We start from the raw sequence: 19,610 nt of genomic DNA on the forward strand, positions 1-19,610 counted from the left end.
ATTGATTCCACGAACCACAGTCATTATCTTGACAGTTGGATCCACATAACCGGGACGGATTCGGATTTTTATCCAGCCAAGGACTGGCAAAACGGTAGCATATTAAGCAAATTAATTGATTACTATTTTAGGCCGATACAACAACAACAAAAATTTCTAATAACCTTATATGCATTACATTCATATATATTTTTAGTATTTCCGAAAGCTTTTGTAGATTCAAAATATAAAGTCCACGATACTTGTAATTTGTCTTCTTTCAAGAGATTATTTTGCTAACTTTCTGGCTTCTCCAGTCCTTAGGCACAATTTTTTGCTGAGACTACGACCGTTGTGACTGAGGTGAGACGATTGTGGTTCAATCTGAGCCGAGCCATTATTTCGTACATTACCGAAAGCTGCTGAAAAATAAATTCAAAGGCGAATATTTAAACTAAATAAAAATTCAGTTTAAATTAAAAAATAAGAAAAATAATTCGCAAGCAGAGTTCTTATCTCTTACCCTTAGCAACCAGAGCTATTCTTATCAATCGCAATATTGCCACGCCCACAATAGTCATGCGTTCAAAAACACTTTTACTTTAAGGGGTTGTCAGAGACACGAAAAAATATAAATTTATTCATGTCATTTTACAAAAGTAATAATATGTCATCTTTTGAAGTCACGAATATTTGAAAAAAAAAAATTAATTTCCAAAGTTAAGTTCCAAAGCTGTTTGTGTTGACCCAGTTCCAAAAATAGGTCTTTGCGGTGACTATAATAAGACCTAGGAGATTCATCTAAAATCAATAGGATAAGAAAAATTAGTTTTACAAACAGATAATCCGGGACCTGATCGAAGCTTTTTTTTTTTTTTTTTTTTTTATTAATAAAATGGAGGCCAAAGAAATTTTTTTCCAGATTTTCGGAAAAAAACTTAACTGTTGGTCTTAAAAAATCGAAATTTTGAAAAAACAAGAAAAAACGTTAACTTCGGCTGTACCGAAGCTAATATACCCTTCACAGGTGCATTTCTTTTAGTAACTATGTGTTTAAGCAAATCTAAAGACGTAAGAAAAAGTAAGTAAGTATAGTAAACCGATCTGAACATGTTTTTCGGAGATTAAATTATTTCTATGAACAATAACTCACACCAAATTTCGTGAAGATATGTAGTAAAATGCGGAAGTTTTCCATACAAGCCCTTGATTCCGATCGTTCAGTTTGTATGGCAGCTATATGCTATAGTGAACCGATCTGAACAATTTTTACGGAGATTAAATCATTTCTATGAACAATAACTCACACCAAATTTCCTGAAGATATGTAGTAAAATGCGGAAGTTTTCCATACAAGCCCTTGATTCCGATCGTTCAGTTTGTATGGCAGCTATATGCTATAGTGAACCGATCTAAACAATTTTTACGGAGATTAAATCATTTCTATGAACAATAACTCACACCAAATTTCGTGAAGATATGTAGTAAAATGCGGAAGTTTTCCATACAAGCCATTGATTCCGATCGTTCAGTTTGTATGACAGCTATATGCTATAGTGAACCGATCTGAACAATTTTTACGGAGATTAAATTATTTCTATGAACAATAACTCACACCAAATTTCGTGAAGATATGTAGTAAAATGCGGAAGTTTTTCATACAAGCCCTTGATTCCGATCGTTCAGTTTGTATGGCAGCTATATGATATAGTGGTCCGATATCGGCAGTTCCGACAAATAAGTAGCTTCTTGAAGAGAAAATAACATCTGCAAAATTTCAAAACGATATCTTAAAAACTGAAGGACTAGTTCGCATATATAAATCGACTCAGTTCAACATACTGATCATTTATATATTCGTGACAAACTTAATATACCCTGTTTAGGGTATAAAAAAATCGTTCGTCAGCCAGAGTTTATTATGTATTCTAAAAGCTGTAAAAATGCATTAAAACCTACTGAGCCATTTTCGAGTTACAGTTTTCATCAGTTCAAAAAACATAGTTTTGAGAAAAACGCATTTAAAATTTCACTCGAGCGTTTTGGAGTGCCCGAGCGCTCTTTGTTATTTCTGTAATAACTCGAAAAGTAATTATCAGATCAACTTAAAATTACTAGAAAATCCTTAAGAATTTCCTCGATATTTCTATGTAACCGGAATGAACCTGACTTAGTCGCCCAAGTACGGCAGCATCGACCAAAATTATCCACAGCTACAATAACAACATGAATGCATATTTTATAGTAGACAATCTCCACAGACCCTCTTTTGGAAATCACCTGCATTAGCATAACCTAACAATGTAGGAACCAACCCCAAACAAGCAACGATGATGAGATGAAATGCAATTCCCACAACAGCCTGTTCTACGTTACCAGAATTGAGCCGAATTTTATGCGTACAAAAGCTGTTATTTCGATGATCCAACCCTGATTGAAGCGGAAAGTTTTAAGATTTTTTTCAATTTTTTCTTTAATAACCAGTAACCGAGCCGTAACCCACCAAAAACAAAACGATTAAATAAAAGACATTTGAAATTATTTTTATATAGCACTTATGTATTTATTTCACTTTGTAAACAATTTTTCTTATAACAACGTTATAAAACAGTATTTTTATTTTATTTATTTTTTTATTATTATAGCTTAAATTTATTTTTAATTTTTACAAAAATCAAAAAAAAAATATGTGGCAAGTTTGCTAAAATACAGCAAAGGCTCCATGACTTGCATTTATTCTATGCATAAAAACAATATGGCACCTTATAATTTGCAAAAAAAAAATTTATTTATTAATTAAAAGTGTAAAGGAATTTTTTTACTTTTAAAAAATTAAGAATTTTATTATTATTTTTTATAATTATTTTTTTATATTTATTTTTTAATTTAATTTATTTTTAATTTTTTTATGTCAACTCATTATCCGCACTTCTGAGCGCGCTATAGTTACAACAGACCTTTGTGCTGCATTTGTAGCAAAAACTTTCAACACCACACCACCAACTCAAATAATAAATGAAAAACGAAAAAAAAATTAAAATTATTGAAAAATGCTTTTATCACAACAGAAAAAACATGTATTTTCAATAGTAAATTACGCACGAGTGGTAGAGGTATAAGTATCAGGTGGACGCGCTACACAAACTGTGTGTATAATTTCTAAATTGAGTGGTTTAACTTACCTATGAGGCAACTTCTATTTGCAGTACTCCATTAACGCTTTGTTAAACTCTTTTTTTTGTTTGTTTGTTTGAAAAACGCTAAAAGTTTTACGCACACTTGTGGCGCGCCAACGTTTTATTTTTTTTGTTCTCTCATTGGCACATTTTCAAATGTTTATAGCTGCAGTCCTTGTCCTCGCACTGACCCATCAACTCGTATGGACAGATAATATCGTTGGGATCCCAGTTTCTGCAATGTCAATACAACGCTAGATGATGACGCAAATTTATGTAATATATACAAGTGCAACAACAACAACAAATTGTAAAAAAAAAAATATTAAATGTAGTTTATGAAAGCTCTAGATATACATAGATGCTATATTAAAATTGAGTAAAATCACTTTTTAAAGTATTTTCACACACACATATGCCGACGCTTAATACCCACCCACAGTCGCTACGCAAGTGCAGCAGCGGTGACACGTAATCACGTAGCGCATGCGCCTTCGGCATCTCCACCTCCACTTGCTCGACGTCCAGCCTTGGCTTGCTGTCCACTACTGCTGGCTCGTAATCGTCGTGCAGCACCTAAACATACTCAATAATTGTGTTAATATAACGGCATTTGTTTATATGTATGTATGTATTAGCGGTAGTTACTACATTATTTATATGCATATACTGGTATGTAAGTATGTAATGTACTGTATTGCATGATAAAAGCTACTAATTTGTAAGAGTTCGTCAAGACAAAAGGCACGCACTTCTTTGCCGCTCGCAAACGGCACAGGCTGCTGCTGCTCCCTGTTCACCTCCTCATCCACATCCTTCCTCGCTTCACTGTCTGTGTCAGCAGCTTCGACGCTTGGCGCTGCTGGCTCCACAACACACTTTCTATCACAGCTTTTGTTCGCTTCCTGAGCATTATTCTCCTTAGGTAAATCTACATTTGCGTTGGCAGCATGTGTTTCCGCATCGACTTCGGCTTTTTTGTCGCTCGTTGGCGCTATAATGTCCGCATTTTCATTCACCTCACAGTGCATGCTATTGGTTGTTTTTGGCACCAATTCTTCACAAGCCGTCGTACTTTGTAGCGCAAACTCAACATTCGTATTTTTGTCTGGCGTTGTTGGTGCTGGCACTTTATCTAATACATCTAGATCACTATATCTGATTGAATTTACAAGTTTTATATGCGTGGCCAATCCTTTTGTTTTGTGCGCTATTTCATTTTTCAAATCATTATTTAATCTACAGAGGAATAAACGCAAGCAATTAGTAGGGATTTATGACAGAAATATAAAAAAAAAAAAACTTTGTATGAAGCTAGGAAAAATTTATGGAAATAACAAGAATGGTAGTACGAAGTTCGTGTGGAACCGAGCATATAAGACACTCTCGCAATTTGAATGAACAAAATATAAAAAATATAACAAAAAAAAATAATTAAAAATAAAATAATAAAAAATTAAAAATTAAAAAAAAATTATAAAAAGTAAAAAAAAATTAAATACAAATAAAATAAAATAAAATAAAAAAAAAATTTAAAAAAAAATTATAAAAATTAAAAATAAAATAAAAAATAGTAAAATAATAAAAATAAAAAAATAATAAAATTTAAAAATCAATACTAAAATAAAATTAAAAAAAAATATATAAAAAATTAAAAATGAAATAATAAAAATTAAAATTAAAAATAAAATAATAAGAACAAAAAACTAATAACATTTTAAAAGAAATACTAAAACAAAATTTAAACAAAAAAACTGTAAATTATGGAATAATAAATAGCGCAAAAAAAAACAAATATAAATTCAAAGCAAACATAAACAAGTAAGGAAAGGCTAAGTTCGGGTGCAACCGAACATTTTATACTCTCGCAATTTATTGATATATTTTTATTAAGATAACACCTTTGATCCAATTTGAAAATCCTATAATTAGGTATATGAGAGCTAAGGTAAGTTACACTATTAGAAGAAAAATATTTCCTCTAAATTAAATTAAGATACCTGAGAGATTTACCCAAATTTTCGATGAAAAATTACCATGGGGCATAGAATTCTACATATTCGATATTCGGGGCTTTGAAAAGTTATGGTCCGATTTCGACAATTTTTTCACAAGTGATGCCACATATGATCTGTACAGTATTTGTGTAAAGTTTTATTTCGCTATCTTCATTGTTTCCTTATGTATATATTATAAAGTGAAAGAATCAGATGGAATTCAAAATTGAGTTACATGGGAAGTTGTCGTGTCTATTTGTCTTAGTTTATTGCTTGGGAGCTCAAACAATTGTTAATAAAATGTAATTGTATAGACAATAGTGCGGATCAAAAATCGGAAAAAATACTTGTACGGCATTTAAGTGAAGATATGCACCGATTGTAACAATTTTGAGAAACAGAATTTGTTTTATTTTATTGTTGATGTTGTTGGCCAATCACTTTCATACTAATTTTACATATTTTATTATTTAATGAAAAATCCATTCAAATGAACCATAAATAAAATTAAACTTTTTACCTATACATAACCTCACATTTATGTCTGTTGTTGTTGTAACGGTTATCTAAACCTGCCTGAACCGCCAAGCATAAGTCAACTGTCATTGAAGTTATAGAGTTGTTTCGACAAGGTCGCACCAAAGGGTGTTAGTCTCTTTGCAAGTAGGGCATATATTGGGTCCTTCGGATTTCAGTCTAGATAAGTAGGCGCTTAATCAATTACAGTATCCAGAGCGTAGTTGGGCGATTTTTTGAAGAATGTTTTCTGCCGCTTCAACAACAACATACTAGCCTGAACTGACAATTCGAAACTTTTGATATGGACTTAATCTCAGATAATTTGTTGGTGTTATAAATAAACGATATTATTCGATGCCTATAATATTCTGTACAAAATATTGCGAGAGTGCATATAAAAAGAATGTAAAGTGAGAACACAGCACATGCACTTCAAAAAACCACAGCCCCAGTCTTAAATTCTTACATAACTATGGTTATGCCAGCGTAAACGAACAAATATGAACTATTAGAATACCTATAATCATCGCCCTTCACACTCTTGCCCAACTTCACAGCCATCTCGAGCACTTTTGCGCGCTTCTGCTTCAGCTTCGTGATCAATTCGTTGTTGGCGCAAATTTGCGGATGTATACGCGTAATTTTCACTTGTTCCTCTTTTATTTTGCATTGCGTCTGCTCCATTTCGTGACGCAACTCCTTCAGACGCTGCTCATGACGCATTTTGGCGATTTTCGCCGACTTCGTTTCATTCACCAGCTGCAGCGATTTGTCCAGTCTTGTTATGATGTTATTGCTAGGAGAGTGAGAACAGCAATTGAGTTAGTGGTTGATGCAAAATATTAAAAATAACTTCGATGTTACCTTATGCTGGTGTAAATAGTCTCCCAAGAGCGTAGCTTATCCGTTAATGCCTTCTGGTTTAGTGGCGGCGTTTCGACGGATGGCGCTTGCGTTGTTGTCGTTACACTTTTGTTTGGCGTTGATTTTTCGGAATGTACTTCGGCAGGCTTTTCAGCAATCAGACTGACCGCTTCAGTGCTGGGCGGCTCTGTGTCGTTGCTTGCAGTTTCTGTATTGGTGTTGACATCATCTATGCCTCGCGCATTATGCTTGGCATTGTCTTGTTTGGTTTTCGTATACTTTTCTGCATCCTCAACTAGACTCTTTTGCATTTTCTTCAATTGCTTTTGCCTCTCCAGTATCTTCATGCGATGCACCAGCCGTTTGTATTCCTCCTGCGAGGCTATGGGAAGACTGCGTACGGCCTGATACGAAGAAATGTAAAAATGTAAAAAATAATATAATTAGAAAGCTCAACAAACACGCTACTCTACAACTCATACGCACCGTGGGTGTGCGCGTTTGCGCACTGTTGCTGCTGCTCAGCTTACGTACACGCGCATGCGCATGCTCAACGCGTTCGCTCGTCTGCAACGTTTTAGAGCGTATGGTTTTGAGAAAATTCTCCAATTTCTTTTCGAACGCTTCACCCACGTTGCTGTCTTTGGCAGTTGACGCATTCGAGTTGTCATCTGCAGTTTGCGCATTCGACGCCATTGTCCCCTCTGTGGGCGTGCCACACGATTTGCGTCTGTAAACATTCTCGTTCAGCACATTGCTCAGCGAATCGGGTGTGTTGGTACGCGCCGTCGCCAGTCCAATGCAACGTTCCAAGGTTTGATTGCGTAGTATCTCCTCATCCTCGGAGGAGGAGTCCGAATCACCTACACGTATGATGAGCTTTTTCACCTTTATATTCGGCAACGTGGTGGGTGTGAGTATGCGCGATTGCTGATTGTTGTCGTCAAGTTTCTTTTGCATATTGTTATTATCCGACTTTTGAGCTTTCTGCTGTACTTCCAGATTCTTATTGATGACCTTGTTGGGCTTAACAATTTTCAGCTGTTGCGCTTGTGGCTTTATCATACGCGTTGGTGGCGCTACGCTAATTCTAGGTGGCGCCGTTATGCTTTTCGCTGGCACCAGTGTGGCGCTATTGACTTTGCTCTTCGGCGCTGTCTTCACAGTTTTGGCTATAGGCTTAAGAGTCGACTTCGCTTTTGTGACCGCGTCATTTTTGTTCATTATAGCGCTGGATATCGCCTTGTTTTCCTTTTCACCACTGCTGTTGGGGTCGCTTTCTTTTGTACCAATCTCTTGTGCATGCTCCTTGAACCGCACCTCGCTCAAATCTGTGGTTGGCAACTGATTTGCCGGTTCCATTGTCCGTTTCAGTTTCTTAGTTTGTGTTTCATAGGTGTGTTGTGTCTTTTGGCTGCTTTGTAACTGCACTTCATTACGGTCCTCGGAGGAGTGTAGGCTTTCAGCCATCTTCGGCAGCTCACTTACTGTGAGCTTATGTTCCTCAACAGCGTCAATGCTTTCCAAGCGTCGTTTTGTGGCCACTAATGACGCGGCGTTCTCATGCGAATTCATACGTGTGCCTAATATTTCGGGTGTGCTCCTACGTTGTATACTTTCAGTGCTGCTCATGCTCTCTTCATGTTGATTAAATGCATTATTGAAATGTATTGTTTGCACTTTAAAAGCTTCCACCACATTGTCAGCTACATGCATTGGTTGCGCATGCGCAGTTACAGCTTCTTTATCAGCGTCTATGTAACGCGCAAAAGCTTTTATTTTCAGACGTGGCGGCTGAGGCTCAGACTCTACGGTGGTCTCCGCATGCGCATGTTCGCCACTTGCAAGTGTTTTGACTTTTAAGCGCCGCACGGCTTCTTTCAAAATCGACTCTGTGGGTGTAGGCTTCGCATTACATTCACTTAATATTGTTTGTTGCAGTGTTTTTGGCTTGCCTTCAACACTTTTCACATCCTCAAATACACTTTGTGTCGTGTGACCGCGTGTGTTCGGCTGCGTATCGTGCGTTGGCGTTTGTTTGCGCGTTTGTGGCACGCCATTAGCTTTTGTACTCTTCGCCATTTGACGCTGCGATAGCAATAGCGCGCGCAAAGCTTCCGCCTCTTCTTCATCACTACACTCACCCGTTGGTTCTTGTTGTATAATCTCCATAGTTGATGATTTGGGCGAGAGACTAGCTCTAAGTGGCTCACTGGTTACTTCATTCTTAATACACGTCACATCGTCACTGGCGTCAATGGCATTTTGCGCCAGCTTATCATATGCGTACGCTGGCTGTGTTGTGTTTGTTAATGTAGAAATTGGCAACATTGGTTGTGGCAGTTCCAGTGGCGCGCTGTAATGCAACGCCGGCATATACATTTCATAGGCCATGTGATTGCCATGCGCTGCATAATCGTATGTCTTTGGCAAACCGACGTTATCCATGGGTAGACCAGCTGGTAACGGTATATCGTGCGTTTGTGTGTATAACATATCCGTGTTGATAACATACTTATTATTATCTTCCGGTTCACTATCACTACTTGCCAGCTCCATATCGACAGGTTTATTGTCCACCTGATTATCCACAGTGTCCAAACTGATATTACTATTTTGTTCATCGTCACACTGTATGGGACTGAGTAGCAGTCTGGGTGAACTAGCCGGACTTATTTCCATATCACCCTCTAATTCGTCAATATCCGTATCGACTGAACTGACGGGCTCCACTAGCAACTCATCAAAATCTGTTGGTGAATAAGCAATCTCGGCATTACGTTTTTTACGTGTCGCATGTTTACGCATTATCGCTGAACGCAGTGCTATTAAGCGTAACTCTTGTTCTTCAATCGATATAGAATTATCACTGTTGATTTCCACAACATTTTCGGCGTCAATCGAATTCGTAGCCGATTCTGCCAATATATGTACTGTTTCAATGCTATCCAATGTAGTAAATTTATTCGGTTTTAAACGTTCTTTCAATGGACAAATATTATTTTTCCTTTCCGTCGTGCTACGTGCCAGCGCCAAACGCAGTTCTTCACGACTTAATGGTAATGTCATGTCACCGTCATTTTCATCGGTACTATCAATATCCATAGTAGCTATGGAGTAGTTATCCTTCTCATATTCACTATTATCTGTGGTGTCCAGTGATATCGTTTCAATACCACGATTTTCATAGTAAGGATTAGGGAGACGTTCTCTACGTTGATGATGTCTTTTACTGTGCTTGTGCCGCTGATGCGTACAACGATGACTGCGCTGCAGTACACGCCGTTCATGTAATTTGCATTTAGCTTTTTTATTTCTTTTATGCTTTTTCTTTTTTGGTGAGGGAAAGTCATCGGAAGAAATTGAGGATACATCGGTGGGTATTTGACCGGCGCGTTGCACAGCTTCCCAGTTATTAAACTCATTCAGTCTATATATGTTATCTGCAGGCATACATAATGTATTAATTAGGCAAATTATGTGAATATATCAATGTTTATATTTTCCAATAAATCCAATTAAGATTTACGATTTTTATAAGTAAATATGACTGATTTTTGTACGTGTAGATTATATTAACAATGCACACAAAAACATAATAGCACAACTTTAAAACGACTTAAAAAAATATTAATTAACAAGCCTAAAATGATAAGCGTCTGATTACGCTTAATAATAACCTTGTACATATTTACAGCGATATCTAGGTATGTATGTACATATCTCTGTAGGTTTATTCACATGTTGCTCATATACATACAAACATACATATATAGTGGCTACCGACTTCAAAAGGAAGTCTTTGTGTTGGAAGAAAGCATACCTTCATAATTGGCATACAAAATCCTGCAGCTCCTATCATGTACCTACCATATTTATCACTATAACTCTCGGAAATTCGCTTGATCTTTTCATATTCTGCATTTTCATTTTCAAGCTCATGTATGCGTTTGCGAAGACCATCCTCCTCTGAATCGATTTCTCCTTCTTCACGTCCACTAGACATTTTCCAGCTATTTTATTATTTTGGCAAAATGTGTGAAAATAGTTTTCCTTTCTAATTAATATACACTCAAATTAATAATCACACTAAAAACAAGCGAAAAATTAAAAAATTCATGCACTCAAATTTTTTAGCTACACAAAAGTATTTTTTTTACTACATGAGTGACAGCGTTCGTATGTACCGGGTGATACAGGTGAAGAAATATACGCAAATATTTAAAAAATCAATCGAACTGTTAAACAAAATACAGATAATATATTTAAATGATAACAATAAACACATCCACTCAATTATAATTAGCTGATTTGTGTATACAAATTAATTTTAATTACATTATTAAATATTTTTTTTAATTTAAAACTCAAAATATCCCTTGAGAGTGCGCTGCTGCATTGAACGAAAACATTTGACATTTCGTTTCGTTAAATTACAGTTCAGTGGCGCAATGGCCTTTTCCGGTCTTTTCACAAAGTTGCTTGAGCAAAGATGCAGCAAAAAGTGAGTTTGCTAAAATTATTTTATGTAAAATGGTTTTATTATAATTTTTCACCTTTTTTCAATTACAGCGCAGAGAGCCCGTGCACGCTGTGCAAGTTTTCGGACGCAAGGTAAGCAGAAAGTTGCAAAATCTTGCATTGAAACGCCCGTGGAATACACGTGCAACGAATCTAAAATGGTATGATAAATTAATGAAACTTTTGTAATTGCAGAAAACCGCCACCGCTGTTGCTTACTGCAAGCGTGGACATGGTCTCTTGAGGGTCAATGGCCGTCCATTGGAACAAATTGAACCCAAAGTTTTGCAATACAAATTGCAGGAACCACTTTTGCTGTTGGGCAAGGTGAGTTGTTTATGCAAAAAGGGTGATACAGTGCAGCTTTGTGATGAGTCTTACTTATCCCGAAATTGAATATAATGAAACGAGTTTCTTAACTGAAAACATAATTTCAACAATAAAACATATTAGTGTGCATGAATTGTTTAGTAATATAATAAAAATATTGCAGGAAAAATTCGCTGGCGTAGACATCCGTGTACGTGTTAGCGGTGGTGGTCATGTGGCACAAATTTATGCCATCCGTCAAGCTATCTCCAAGGCGCTGATCGCTTTCTACCAGAAATGTAAGCATAAAATTTACAGTTGAATTTGTTAAATTTAAATACATCAAGAAATAATGAACCCGGTTAATACCAGATTTTCGGTTGGAACATAACTTTCCTCTCGAAAGATGAAAACACGGGATAATAATTTATCAAGCAAATACCAATCAATCCTACTTTCATAGGAGTGAGTGATGCTCGATAAACAAAACAAATATCTAAATTAGTGAACCTTTATATGTAATGCAATTAAGTACTAGTGCCGGTTAATACCAGATTTTCGGTTGGAACACGAAATTCCTCTCGAAAGATGAAAACACGGTAAATTAAAGATTCAGGCAAATACCAATCACATAGTTGTCCAATTTTGACGCATGTGAGTGATGCTAGATTTACAAACAAAAATAAAGTTTTCGGTTACATTATGGTTAATATTTTATGCCGGTTAATACCAGATTTTCGGTTGGAACACGAAATTCCTCTCGAAAGATGAAAACACGGTAAATCAAATAATAAAGCAAATACCAATCACAGTACGCTGTTATAGCAACTATGAGTGATGCTCGATTGACAAGAGTTCAAAATTGTTTTAGACTTGTATTAAAACGCCAGTGTATTTATATTTTTACTTATGATTTTTTGTTGTTATTATTTTTTCAGACGTTGATGAAGCCTCTAAGAAGGAAATCAAGGATATCCTCATCCAATACGACAGAACTCTGTTGGTTGGTGATCCACGTCGTTGCGAGCCAAAGAAATTCGGTGGTCCAGGTGCCCGTGCTCGCTACCAAAAATCATATCGTTAAGTATTTATTACGATATGCATTTAGTTATATTCTAAGGCGTTATTGGTGGACACTTATAAAAAGAGATAATAAATTTTTTATTTGAAAAAAAAATAAAATTCAATTGTTATTAATTAAAATGGGAGGTTAGAAAGAAATTATTTGCCAAGAAATACATACAATATTTTGAATAATTGTGGCAAATCTCGCTGCTATTTAAGCATCGGGGAAAATAATTGCTCAAAAAAATAAATGTTTATAATTAAAATTGATGTTGAACAACTATTTTAAAAATTTAAACTTTTTATTTAGTTTAAGTTACCCCAAAATAAAATATTCGGCAACCCTGTTCGTTAAGGTAATAGATTCGGCCATGCAAGAGCTGCCACACATTTAAAAACAAAATTTTGTTAACATTGAATAAATATTTCAGCTGTATAATAATACAACTAAATAATAAATAATTATAGCGATAATAATTATATACTTTGTAAAGAGCGAAGCAATTAGATGAAATAATGACGAATATGTGGAAGCTTTAGTTAAATCGATAAAAAGTTTTGATTTTAAAATTCCATAAAAGTGGCAACACAGGCCAACGGTTGTTTGAAAGAAGAAGCGAAAAAACGAGAAAGGCTTGTATTTGTGTTGCTGTCTTATTGTTTGGAAAATATTAAAAATTCAATAATAATTTCAATATTGCATGCTTAAGTGTGGAATTTATATTATTAAATTGTTTGAAACGCATCAACGGCTAAGCTATAGCAGAATTGGCTATTAAAGTGAGTGTAGCTGTAGTTGTACACATTGTGTTGAAGACGCGCGCTAATTGTTTGGTTGAATTTGTTATAAGCTACCTATTGTTTTTGCAGATTAAAATATTCATTTAACTGAGTGTATTGCAACGTTAAGATGTATATTAAATCTGTTATTATTGATGGTTTCAAGTCCTATGGACGACGCACAGAGATCCATGGTTTCGATAGCGAATTTACAGCGATTACCGGCTTGAACGGTACGGGCAAGTCAAACATATTAGATTCAATATGCTTTGTGCTTGGTATAATGAATTTGGGACAGGTAAGACTCATTTGCTATTACATTACAATATTTTTGTTAATATTTTACAATTTTCAAATGTAGGTGCGTGCTGCATCATTGCAAGATCTTGTGTACAAAAGTGGTCAGGCGGGTGTTACAAAGGCTACCGTTACTTTAATTTTCGACAATTCTGATCCAAATCAATGCCCGCTGGGCTACGAAAAGTGTCGTGAAATCTCAGTTACGCGTCAAATTGTTGTTGGCGGTAAAAATAAATACCTCATCAATGGCAAACTTGTGCAAAATAAAAAAGTATCAGATTTCTTTTGCTCCGTGCAATTGAATGTTAATAACCCGAACTTTTTAATTATGCAAGGACGCATAACGAAAGTGTTGAATATGAAACCACAAGAAATATTGTCCATGATTGAGGAGGCAGCTGGCACTAGTATGTATGAGACAAAACGCGAAGCCACTACAAAGCTGATTGAGAAGAAAGATGCGAAGGTGCGTGAAACAAATACACTACTACAAGAAGAAGTCGAACCGAAATTGGAAAAGTTGCGGCAGGAACGTTCAGCTTATTTGGAATTTCAAAAAATTTGTCGTGATATTGAATATTTGACACGCATACACATATCATTTCGATATTTGAAACAAAAGGAGGCATTACGCTCTATTGAAGAGAATATTGAAAAGATAACTAATCGCATTGAAACATGTAAAACAACAATTAAAGATAATAATGCTGAAATAGAGCAGATTGATGAAAAATCTAAAGATGTGCAAGCGCAAATAGATAATGATAGTGGCGGTGCGCTTAAGGAAGTGGAAGAGGAACTTACGAAACGCGTGGTGGAAGAAGGTAAAATGGCGGGTAGTTTGAAGTCGGCGCAAACCAGCATCGAACAAGAGCAAAAGAAATTACGCGCTTTAGAGAAGAATATTACCGATGACGAGAAGGCGCTTAAACAAAAGGAAACACAAATGTCCAAAGTGCACTATCTCTTTCAGAGTCTCAAAGAAGCGGATGAGCGCGATGCGCAAGCCTATGATGCGGCTCAGAAAAAGTTTGAAGCCGTGACACAAGGTTTATCGGTGGACGATGAGGGACAATCATGCTCGCTACAGGATCAGCTAATAAGTAAGGATCAGCATTATTAAGTAAGTTAAAAATTGTATTTAATAGAAAATGTTTCTATTTCCAGATGCCAAACAACAACTCAGTCAGGCAGAGACAACACTTAAAACATCCAGCATGGAATTAACACACTGCAGAAATGTGCTCAAACAACGTGAGAACGACAAACAGTCTAAAGATACGCTATACGCCAAAGATCAAGAACTATGTGAGAACCTGGAAAGGGAAATCGCTGGTCTCAGTTCAAAAATGCAAGCCATTGATTATGAGGATGGCAGCTACGAGGCTTTGCAGGAGCGTAAAAATGTTTTGCAGCATGAGATGCGCGACTTTAATCATCAGCTGGATCGGCGCAATGCCTATCGCTATGAACTGAAATATCGTGATCCTGAACCGAATTTCGATCGCAGCAAAATGCGTGGCATGGTTGGCAAGCTATTCAATGTACGCGATGAAAAGAATAATCTTGCCTTAATGATGACTGCTGGTGGCAGCGTAAGTGTTGTTGTTTCAATTAGTGAATTATTTCTATTAATAAACTTTCAATTTCAGTTATACAGTTATGTGGCCGATGATGACATAACGAGCAAGAAAATACTGCAGAAAGGACAATTGCAACATCGTGTGACCATCATACCAATCAACAAAATCACATCACATCCGATTGATCAGAGCGTAGTTGATTTCGCACAAAGTTTGGTGAGTTTCATGAATTTTTAATTTTAATATACATATTTCACACTTGCTGTAATGTTTACACTTTGTTTTTATGTTTTTAGGTGGGTAAGGAGAATGTGCAGTCTGCTTTGTCGTTAATCGAGTATGATCGTTACTTTGAACCAGTAATGAAATTTGTTTTTGGCCATACATTGGTGTGTCGCGATTTGAATATAGCAAAACAGGTGCGTAAATATTTCTTTCATTTAATTTTTTAATTCATTTTTTTGAATTTGCTTTTATTTAATTTTTACTTTTTATTTATTTTTTCAATTTTTTTTTACTTTCTATTTATTTATTTATTTTTTTTTCAATTTTATTTTATTTAATTATTATTATTTTTAATTTTTTTATATTTTATTTTTACTTTTTAATTATTATTATTTCTTTTTTCTTTTCAATAAAGGTCACTTATCACCGCAATATACACTCGCGTTCGGTAACGCTGGAAGGCGATGTGGTTGATCCACAAGGTACGCTCTCTGGTGGCTCACGTCCGAAAGGCAGCAATGTGTTGGCTGAATTGGCCGAAATCAAACGATTGGAAAGAGAAATCGCCTCGCGCAAAAAGGAATTGCATAATATTGAGCAAAAATTACGGTAACATTTTTTTGTTGTTGTCATAATTGCGTAAATAATAATTTCCTGTCACTTCTCTACTACAGCTTCACAACAGAAGCAGCACGCAACTACAATCGCATCAAGGAGCAACTGGATCTGCGTCAGCATGAGTTAAACGCCTGCAAGCAGCGTTTGGCGCAAAGCACATTCCAACAGCATCAGGAGGAAATGAAGGCATTGCAGCTGCAAATCGAAACGCTGGAAGGCGATCTGGTCAAGGCGCGCGAAACGCAAAAGACAGCACGCAACAAAATCAAGGATATCGAGGCGAAGCTAGCCGATGCTAAGGGCTTTCGCGAGCGTGAGCTGAAGACGGCCGCAGAGGCGATGAAACTGGCGAAGAAGAAATCCGAGGAGTCGCGTAACAATTGGAAGAAGCGCGAGCAAGAATTCGAAACGCTACAATTGGAAATCGATGAGCTGCATAAAAGTATTAAAAAGACCACCGAACAGCGTGATGCTATGGTGGAGAGTATTGAGACTTTGAAAACGAATCTCGAAGAATTGCGCATTGGCAGCACGGATATCGCAACAGTGGTGGCCGAACTGAAGAAACGCATCAAAGAGCAAAAAGATAAAATTAACTCACAGAATAGAGAGTTGAAAAATTTGTTGGTTAAAAAGGAGAAGTTAACCAAAAGTAATCAAGATATGACATTGGAAATTAAGAAGAAGGAGAACGAGGTGAATAAGGTGCGTAACGATAGTAAGGACTCATTTCGCAAAATTGAAACGCTCGAGGAGAAGTACCCATGGATTTTGGAGGATCGCGAATTTTTCGGCACAAAAAACACCAGATACGACTACGCCAAAGAAGATCCCATCGAGGCGGGACAGAAATTGAGCGTTATGCGCGAACAAAAGGATAAAATGGAGCGACATATCAATCTGCGCGCTATGATACTCTTAGATCGCGAAGAGGAGCAGTATCAGGAGACAATGCGACGCAAAAAGATCGTGGAGCAGGATAAAGAAAAGATCAAGCACATAATTTGTAAAATGGATGAGAAGAAGCGTGAGAAAGTGGAGAAAGCATGGAAGGTGGTCGATGAGAATTTCAGCAGCATATTCAGCACGCTGTTACAGGGTGCGCAAGCACGTCTCAATCCCGTCAAACAGGCGGGACAACTATTCGGTTTGGAGATAAATGTGGGCTTCAACGGCGTATGGAAGGAGTCGCTCAGCGAACTCTCCGGCGGTCAACGCTCGTTAGTTGCGCTATCACTTGTCTTGGCTATGCTGAAATTTTCACCCGCGCCGCTATATATACTAGACGAGGTTGACGCCGCCTTGGATATGTCGCACACACAAAATATCGGCAACATGTTGAAGGCGCACTTCACTGGCTCGCAATTCATTATTGTCTCGCTGAAGGATGGCATGTTCAACAATGCAAATGTGCTCTTCCGCACCAAATTCGAAGAGGGCGTATCGGCCGTTACGCGCACGGTCAATGCAAAGTTGACGCAACGTGGACGTAAGTAATTCACTTCGTGCGCCAACGCAGCGGCGTTTTGTCTGTTGTATGTTATTTTATGTATTAAGTACTTTTTAACAAATCACACAAACTTAAGAAATGAAACAATAAACACTTTTGGTATTATTACAATAATTTATGTGTTTTTAATGAATTTTTTTAACTATTTTTTTTTTCATTTTATTTAAGCGCGAATTAGGAATGCGAGTAAATTTTGTAAAAAAAAAGTTAATTTAAACATTGAGTTAAGTGTACCACTTAAAAACGCTGTGTATAATCTCCGCTGTTTTACAATAACCCTTTCAAATTATCTAACTATCATTACAAGCAAATAGCTTCGCTCAACTTTGATGTACATATTTCAATTGTGTTTAAAGCGCTATAAATGTAAATTATTTATTGTTTTGGCGATTGTACACCTCGTTTAGACGGAATGGCGCGTGCACTGCGACAATTTCGATACTAATATTATTGTATTATTTTCATGTATTTCACTCTAATGTATTGAAACAATACTTATTTGTACAGCTTGTGTGAGTTGACGTCGTGTTTCTTATTATTTAGAATTGTTTTGTATCCGAAGTAAGAAACCGCCAGGCTAGCTTGCAATGTAGTCTCAGTAGTGCTACATACGCTCAGCCACAATGCTGTTGTTTCATATTTATAGCGTGGCGTTTTTATTCTTATTCGATTTTAAGGAGCATATTTATGCAACACCTATCGTTGGTGGTCAAGTAATTTATAATCCAGGCGATGGTATGTTATAAATTTGTTTTTAATTTAATTAATATTTTAAAGTTATAACTCAACACTTTAGCAGCACCCAAGTATCCTTATATGGTTTCCATACAAGAATTGCATAAACCTACCGATGCACGGGGCGTTGAAGAGTTTCGTCATTTCTGTGGTGGCGCTATGTTGAATCGTTGGTGGTTCGTGACTGCTGCACATTGCTTTTTGCGCAAGTAATTAACGAAATAATATATATTTTCATTTAGCAAACACTTTTAAACCTTTTAAAAACAACAAATTCACTCCATAAAAGAAAGCTGGCACGCATAGCAGCCGTTATCGGTCATGAAAATCTTTTAAGCACCAATCAGAATAACAGTCGTTACGCCATCGAACGTGTTAAATTTATTTACTACCAACCGTAGGTATTTCCAATTACTAAAATTTAATATTCACTTGAAATGTTTTTGTTAATTATGTACATATATGAAATCAACATGTGTGCACTTACTCGACAGTACAAATATACAAAATGATATTGCGTTGGTGCGCTTGAAGAAATCTTATGAACCGGAATACAATTTAATCAGCAATGCGTTTGGTACATTACCGCTGCCTGATATGAAACATTTAAGCGGTGGTGAGTGCATTTTTATTTCAAACATATATGTACATATATCTCTGCATTTAACGTTTTTTTAGTTTTCTGTCAGATTATAGGTTATGGTGCAACACAATATGCTGGAGAATTGCAAAACAAACTGATTGAAGGTGTGGTAAAAATTATTACAAAACAGGAGTGCACTGAGATTTTGGGCAGAATATTGGCACCACCACACGATGAAACTACACTTTGTGCATTGGGTGACAATCAAGACACTTGTCAGGTAAGCAAAGAATATTGCTGGTTTTAAGTGTGCACTCACAGGCGTAGATTTGTATTTAATACAATTTCCAGAGATAAAACAATTTCTTTGTAGGGCGATAGTGGTGGTCCTTTAATTTGTAAATTGGATGATGTGCCTTACATATGTGGTATTGTATCCCATGGTCTCACTTGTGGTGTAACTGGCGTGCCTAGCATCTATACGGCTATATTGCCATATTTGGAGTGGATTACATGGATTATCAATGATAAAACTGAAGATAGTTGAAAAATACACAAAATGTAATAATACAAGAATTAAACGAGTAAATTTAAAATGCGGAAGCAACAATTGTGTTAATTTCCTATTATCGATATCGATAGCAGCGGTGTGATATCGGTCAATGACAATTAATTAATTGTAGTTGCTGTATTAACTATCATTAAAATAGTTTACGTTAATGTTGGAAAACTATCGTTTGCAGTTTAAAAGAAATGTCTGTTATGCTTAGCACTTAAAACAAAGTAATTTTATTTACATTCACTTTATTTCCTCTCGTTTTGAAAACTCCATCAAACGTTGCAACT

General features: G+C 36.2%; 4 protein-coding genes across 5 annotated transcripts; 3 read left to right on the forward strand and 1 right to left on the reverse strand.

Annotated features, from left to right (window-relative positions):
• Nucleotides 1–1,552: 1,552 nt before the first annotated feature.
• On the reverse strand, nt 1,553–10,716 carry LOC105215954 (uncharacterized). The gene is made up of 7 exons (XM_011190170.3): nt 10,406–10,716; nt 7,022–9,978; nt 6,536–6,939; nt 6,189–6,467; nt 3,908–4,394; nt 3,592–3,731; nt 1,553–3,390 (listed from the first exon to the last, which is right to left on the reverse strand). Exons 1-7 carry the CDS (start codon nt 10,539–10,541, stop codon nt 3,294–3,296), a joined length of 4,500 nt encoding a protein of 1,499 aa, XP_011188472.2. The 5' UTR covers nt 10,542–10,716; the 3' UTR covers nt 1,553–3,293.
• A 206-nt stretch (nt 10,717–10,922) lies between these two features.
• On the forward strand, nt 10,923–12,547 carry LOC105215953 (40S ribosomal protein S16). Its single transcript, XM_011190169.3, has 5 exons — nt 10,923–11,039; nt 11,108–11,149; nt 11,252–11,383; nt 11,550–11,664; nt 12,304–12,547. Exons 1-5 carry the CDS (start codon nt 11,028–11,030, stop codon nt 12,447–12,449), a joined length of 447 nt encoding a protein of 148 aa, XP_011188471.1. The 5' UTR covers nt 10,923–11,027; the 3' UTR covers nt 12,450–12,547.
• Nucleotides 12,548–13,028: 481 nt separating this feature from the next.
• Nucleotides 13,029–17,560, forward strand: LOC105215952 (structural maintenance of chromosomes protein 2). Its single transcript, XM_011190168.3, has 8 exons — nt 13,029–13,210; nt 13,301–13,508; nt 13,572–14,613; nt 14,678–15,105; nt 15,163–15,309; nt 15,390–15,512; nt 15,734–15,927; nt 15,993–17,560. The coding sequence occupies exons 2-8, from the start codon at nt 13,341–13,343 to the stop codon at nt 17,431–17,433; spliced, it is 3,543 nt and encodes a 1,180-aa protein (XP_011188470.2). The 5' UTR covers nt 13,029–13,210; nt 13,301–13,340; the 3' UTR covers nt 17,434–17,560.
• A 278-nt stretch (nt 17,561–17,838) lies between these two features.
• Nucleotides 17,839–19,437, forward strand: LOC105215951 (trypsin I-P1). Of its 2 annotated transcripts, none has more exons than XM_011190167.3 (6): nt 17,839–18,181; nt 18,246–18,390; nt 18,471–18,578; nt 18,676–18,797; nt 18,860–19,044; nt 19,138–19,437. In XM_011190167.3, exons 1-6 carry the CDS (start codon nt 18,070–18,072, stop codon nt 19,309–19,311), a joined length of 846 nt encoding a protein of 281 aa, XP_011188469.1. In that variant the 5' UTR covers nt 17,839–18,069; the 3' UTR covers nt 19,312–19,437. The 2 variants fall into 2 exon arrangements, with proteins under 2 accessions (XP_011188469.1, XP_011188468.1); XM_011190166.3 differs by having other exon boundaries at nt 17,849–18,181; nt 18,243–18,390; nt 19,138–19,436.
• The last annotated feature ends 173 nt before the right edge of the window (nt 19,438–19,610 follow it).

This window comes from Zeugodacus cucurbitae, chromosome 6 (genome assembly GCF_028554725.1).
Source record: "Zeugodacus cucurbitae isolate PBARC_wt_2022May chromosome 6, idZeuCucr1.2, whole genome shotgun sequence".
In the NCBI taxonomy this organism is placed as follows: Eukaryota; Metazoa; Arthropoda; class Insecta; order Diptera; family Tephritidae; genus Zeugodacus; species Zeugodacus cucurbitae.

Coding starts and splice junctions, on each gene's coding strand:
- LOC105215954 (XM_011190170.3), bottom strand. CDS start 10,541: ATGTCTAGTGGACGTGAAGAAGGAGAAATCGATTCAGAGGAGGATGGT. Junction 6,468..6,535: donor ACTATTTACACCAGCATAAG/GTAACATCGAAG, acceptor TCACTCTCCTAG/CAATAACATCATAACAAGAC. Junction 3,732..3,907: donor CGTTTGCGAGCGGCAAAGAA/GTGCGTGCCTTT, acceptor GAGTATGTTTAG/GTGCTGCACGACGATTACGA.
- LOC105215953 (XM_011190169.3), top strand. Junction 11,384..11,549: donor CACTTTTGCTGTTGGGCAAG/GTGAGTTGTTTA, acceptor AAAATATTGCAG/GAAAAATTCGCTGGCGTAGA. Junction 11,665..12,303: donor GATCGCTTTCTACCAGAAAT/GTAAGCATAAAA, acceptor TTATTTTTTCAG/ACGTTGATGAAGCCTCTAAG.
- LOC105215952 (XM_011190168.3), top strand. CDS start 13,341: ATGTATATTAAATCTGTTATTATTGATGGTTTCAAGTCCTATGGACGA. Junction 13,509..13,571: donor GTATAATGAATTTGGGACAG/GTAAGACTCATT, acceptor TTTCAAATGTAG/GTGCGTGCTGCATCATTGCA. Junction 15,928..15,992: donor AATATTGAGCAAAAATTACG/GTAACATTTTTT, acceptor TCTCTACTACAG/CTTCACAACAGAAGCAGCAC.
- LOC105215951 (XM_011190166.3), top strand. CDS start 18,070: ATGCTGTTGTTTCATATTTATAGCGTGGCGTTTTTATTCTTATTCGAT. Junction 18,182..18,242: donor AATTTATAATCCAGGCGATG/GTATGTTATAAA, acceptor TCAACACTTTAG/CAGCACCCAAGTATCCTTAT. Junction 18,391..18,470: donor GCACATTGCTTTTTGCGCAA/GTAATTAACGAA, acceptor ACTCCATAAAAG/AAAGCTGGCACGCATAGCAG.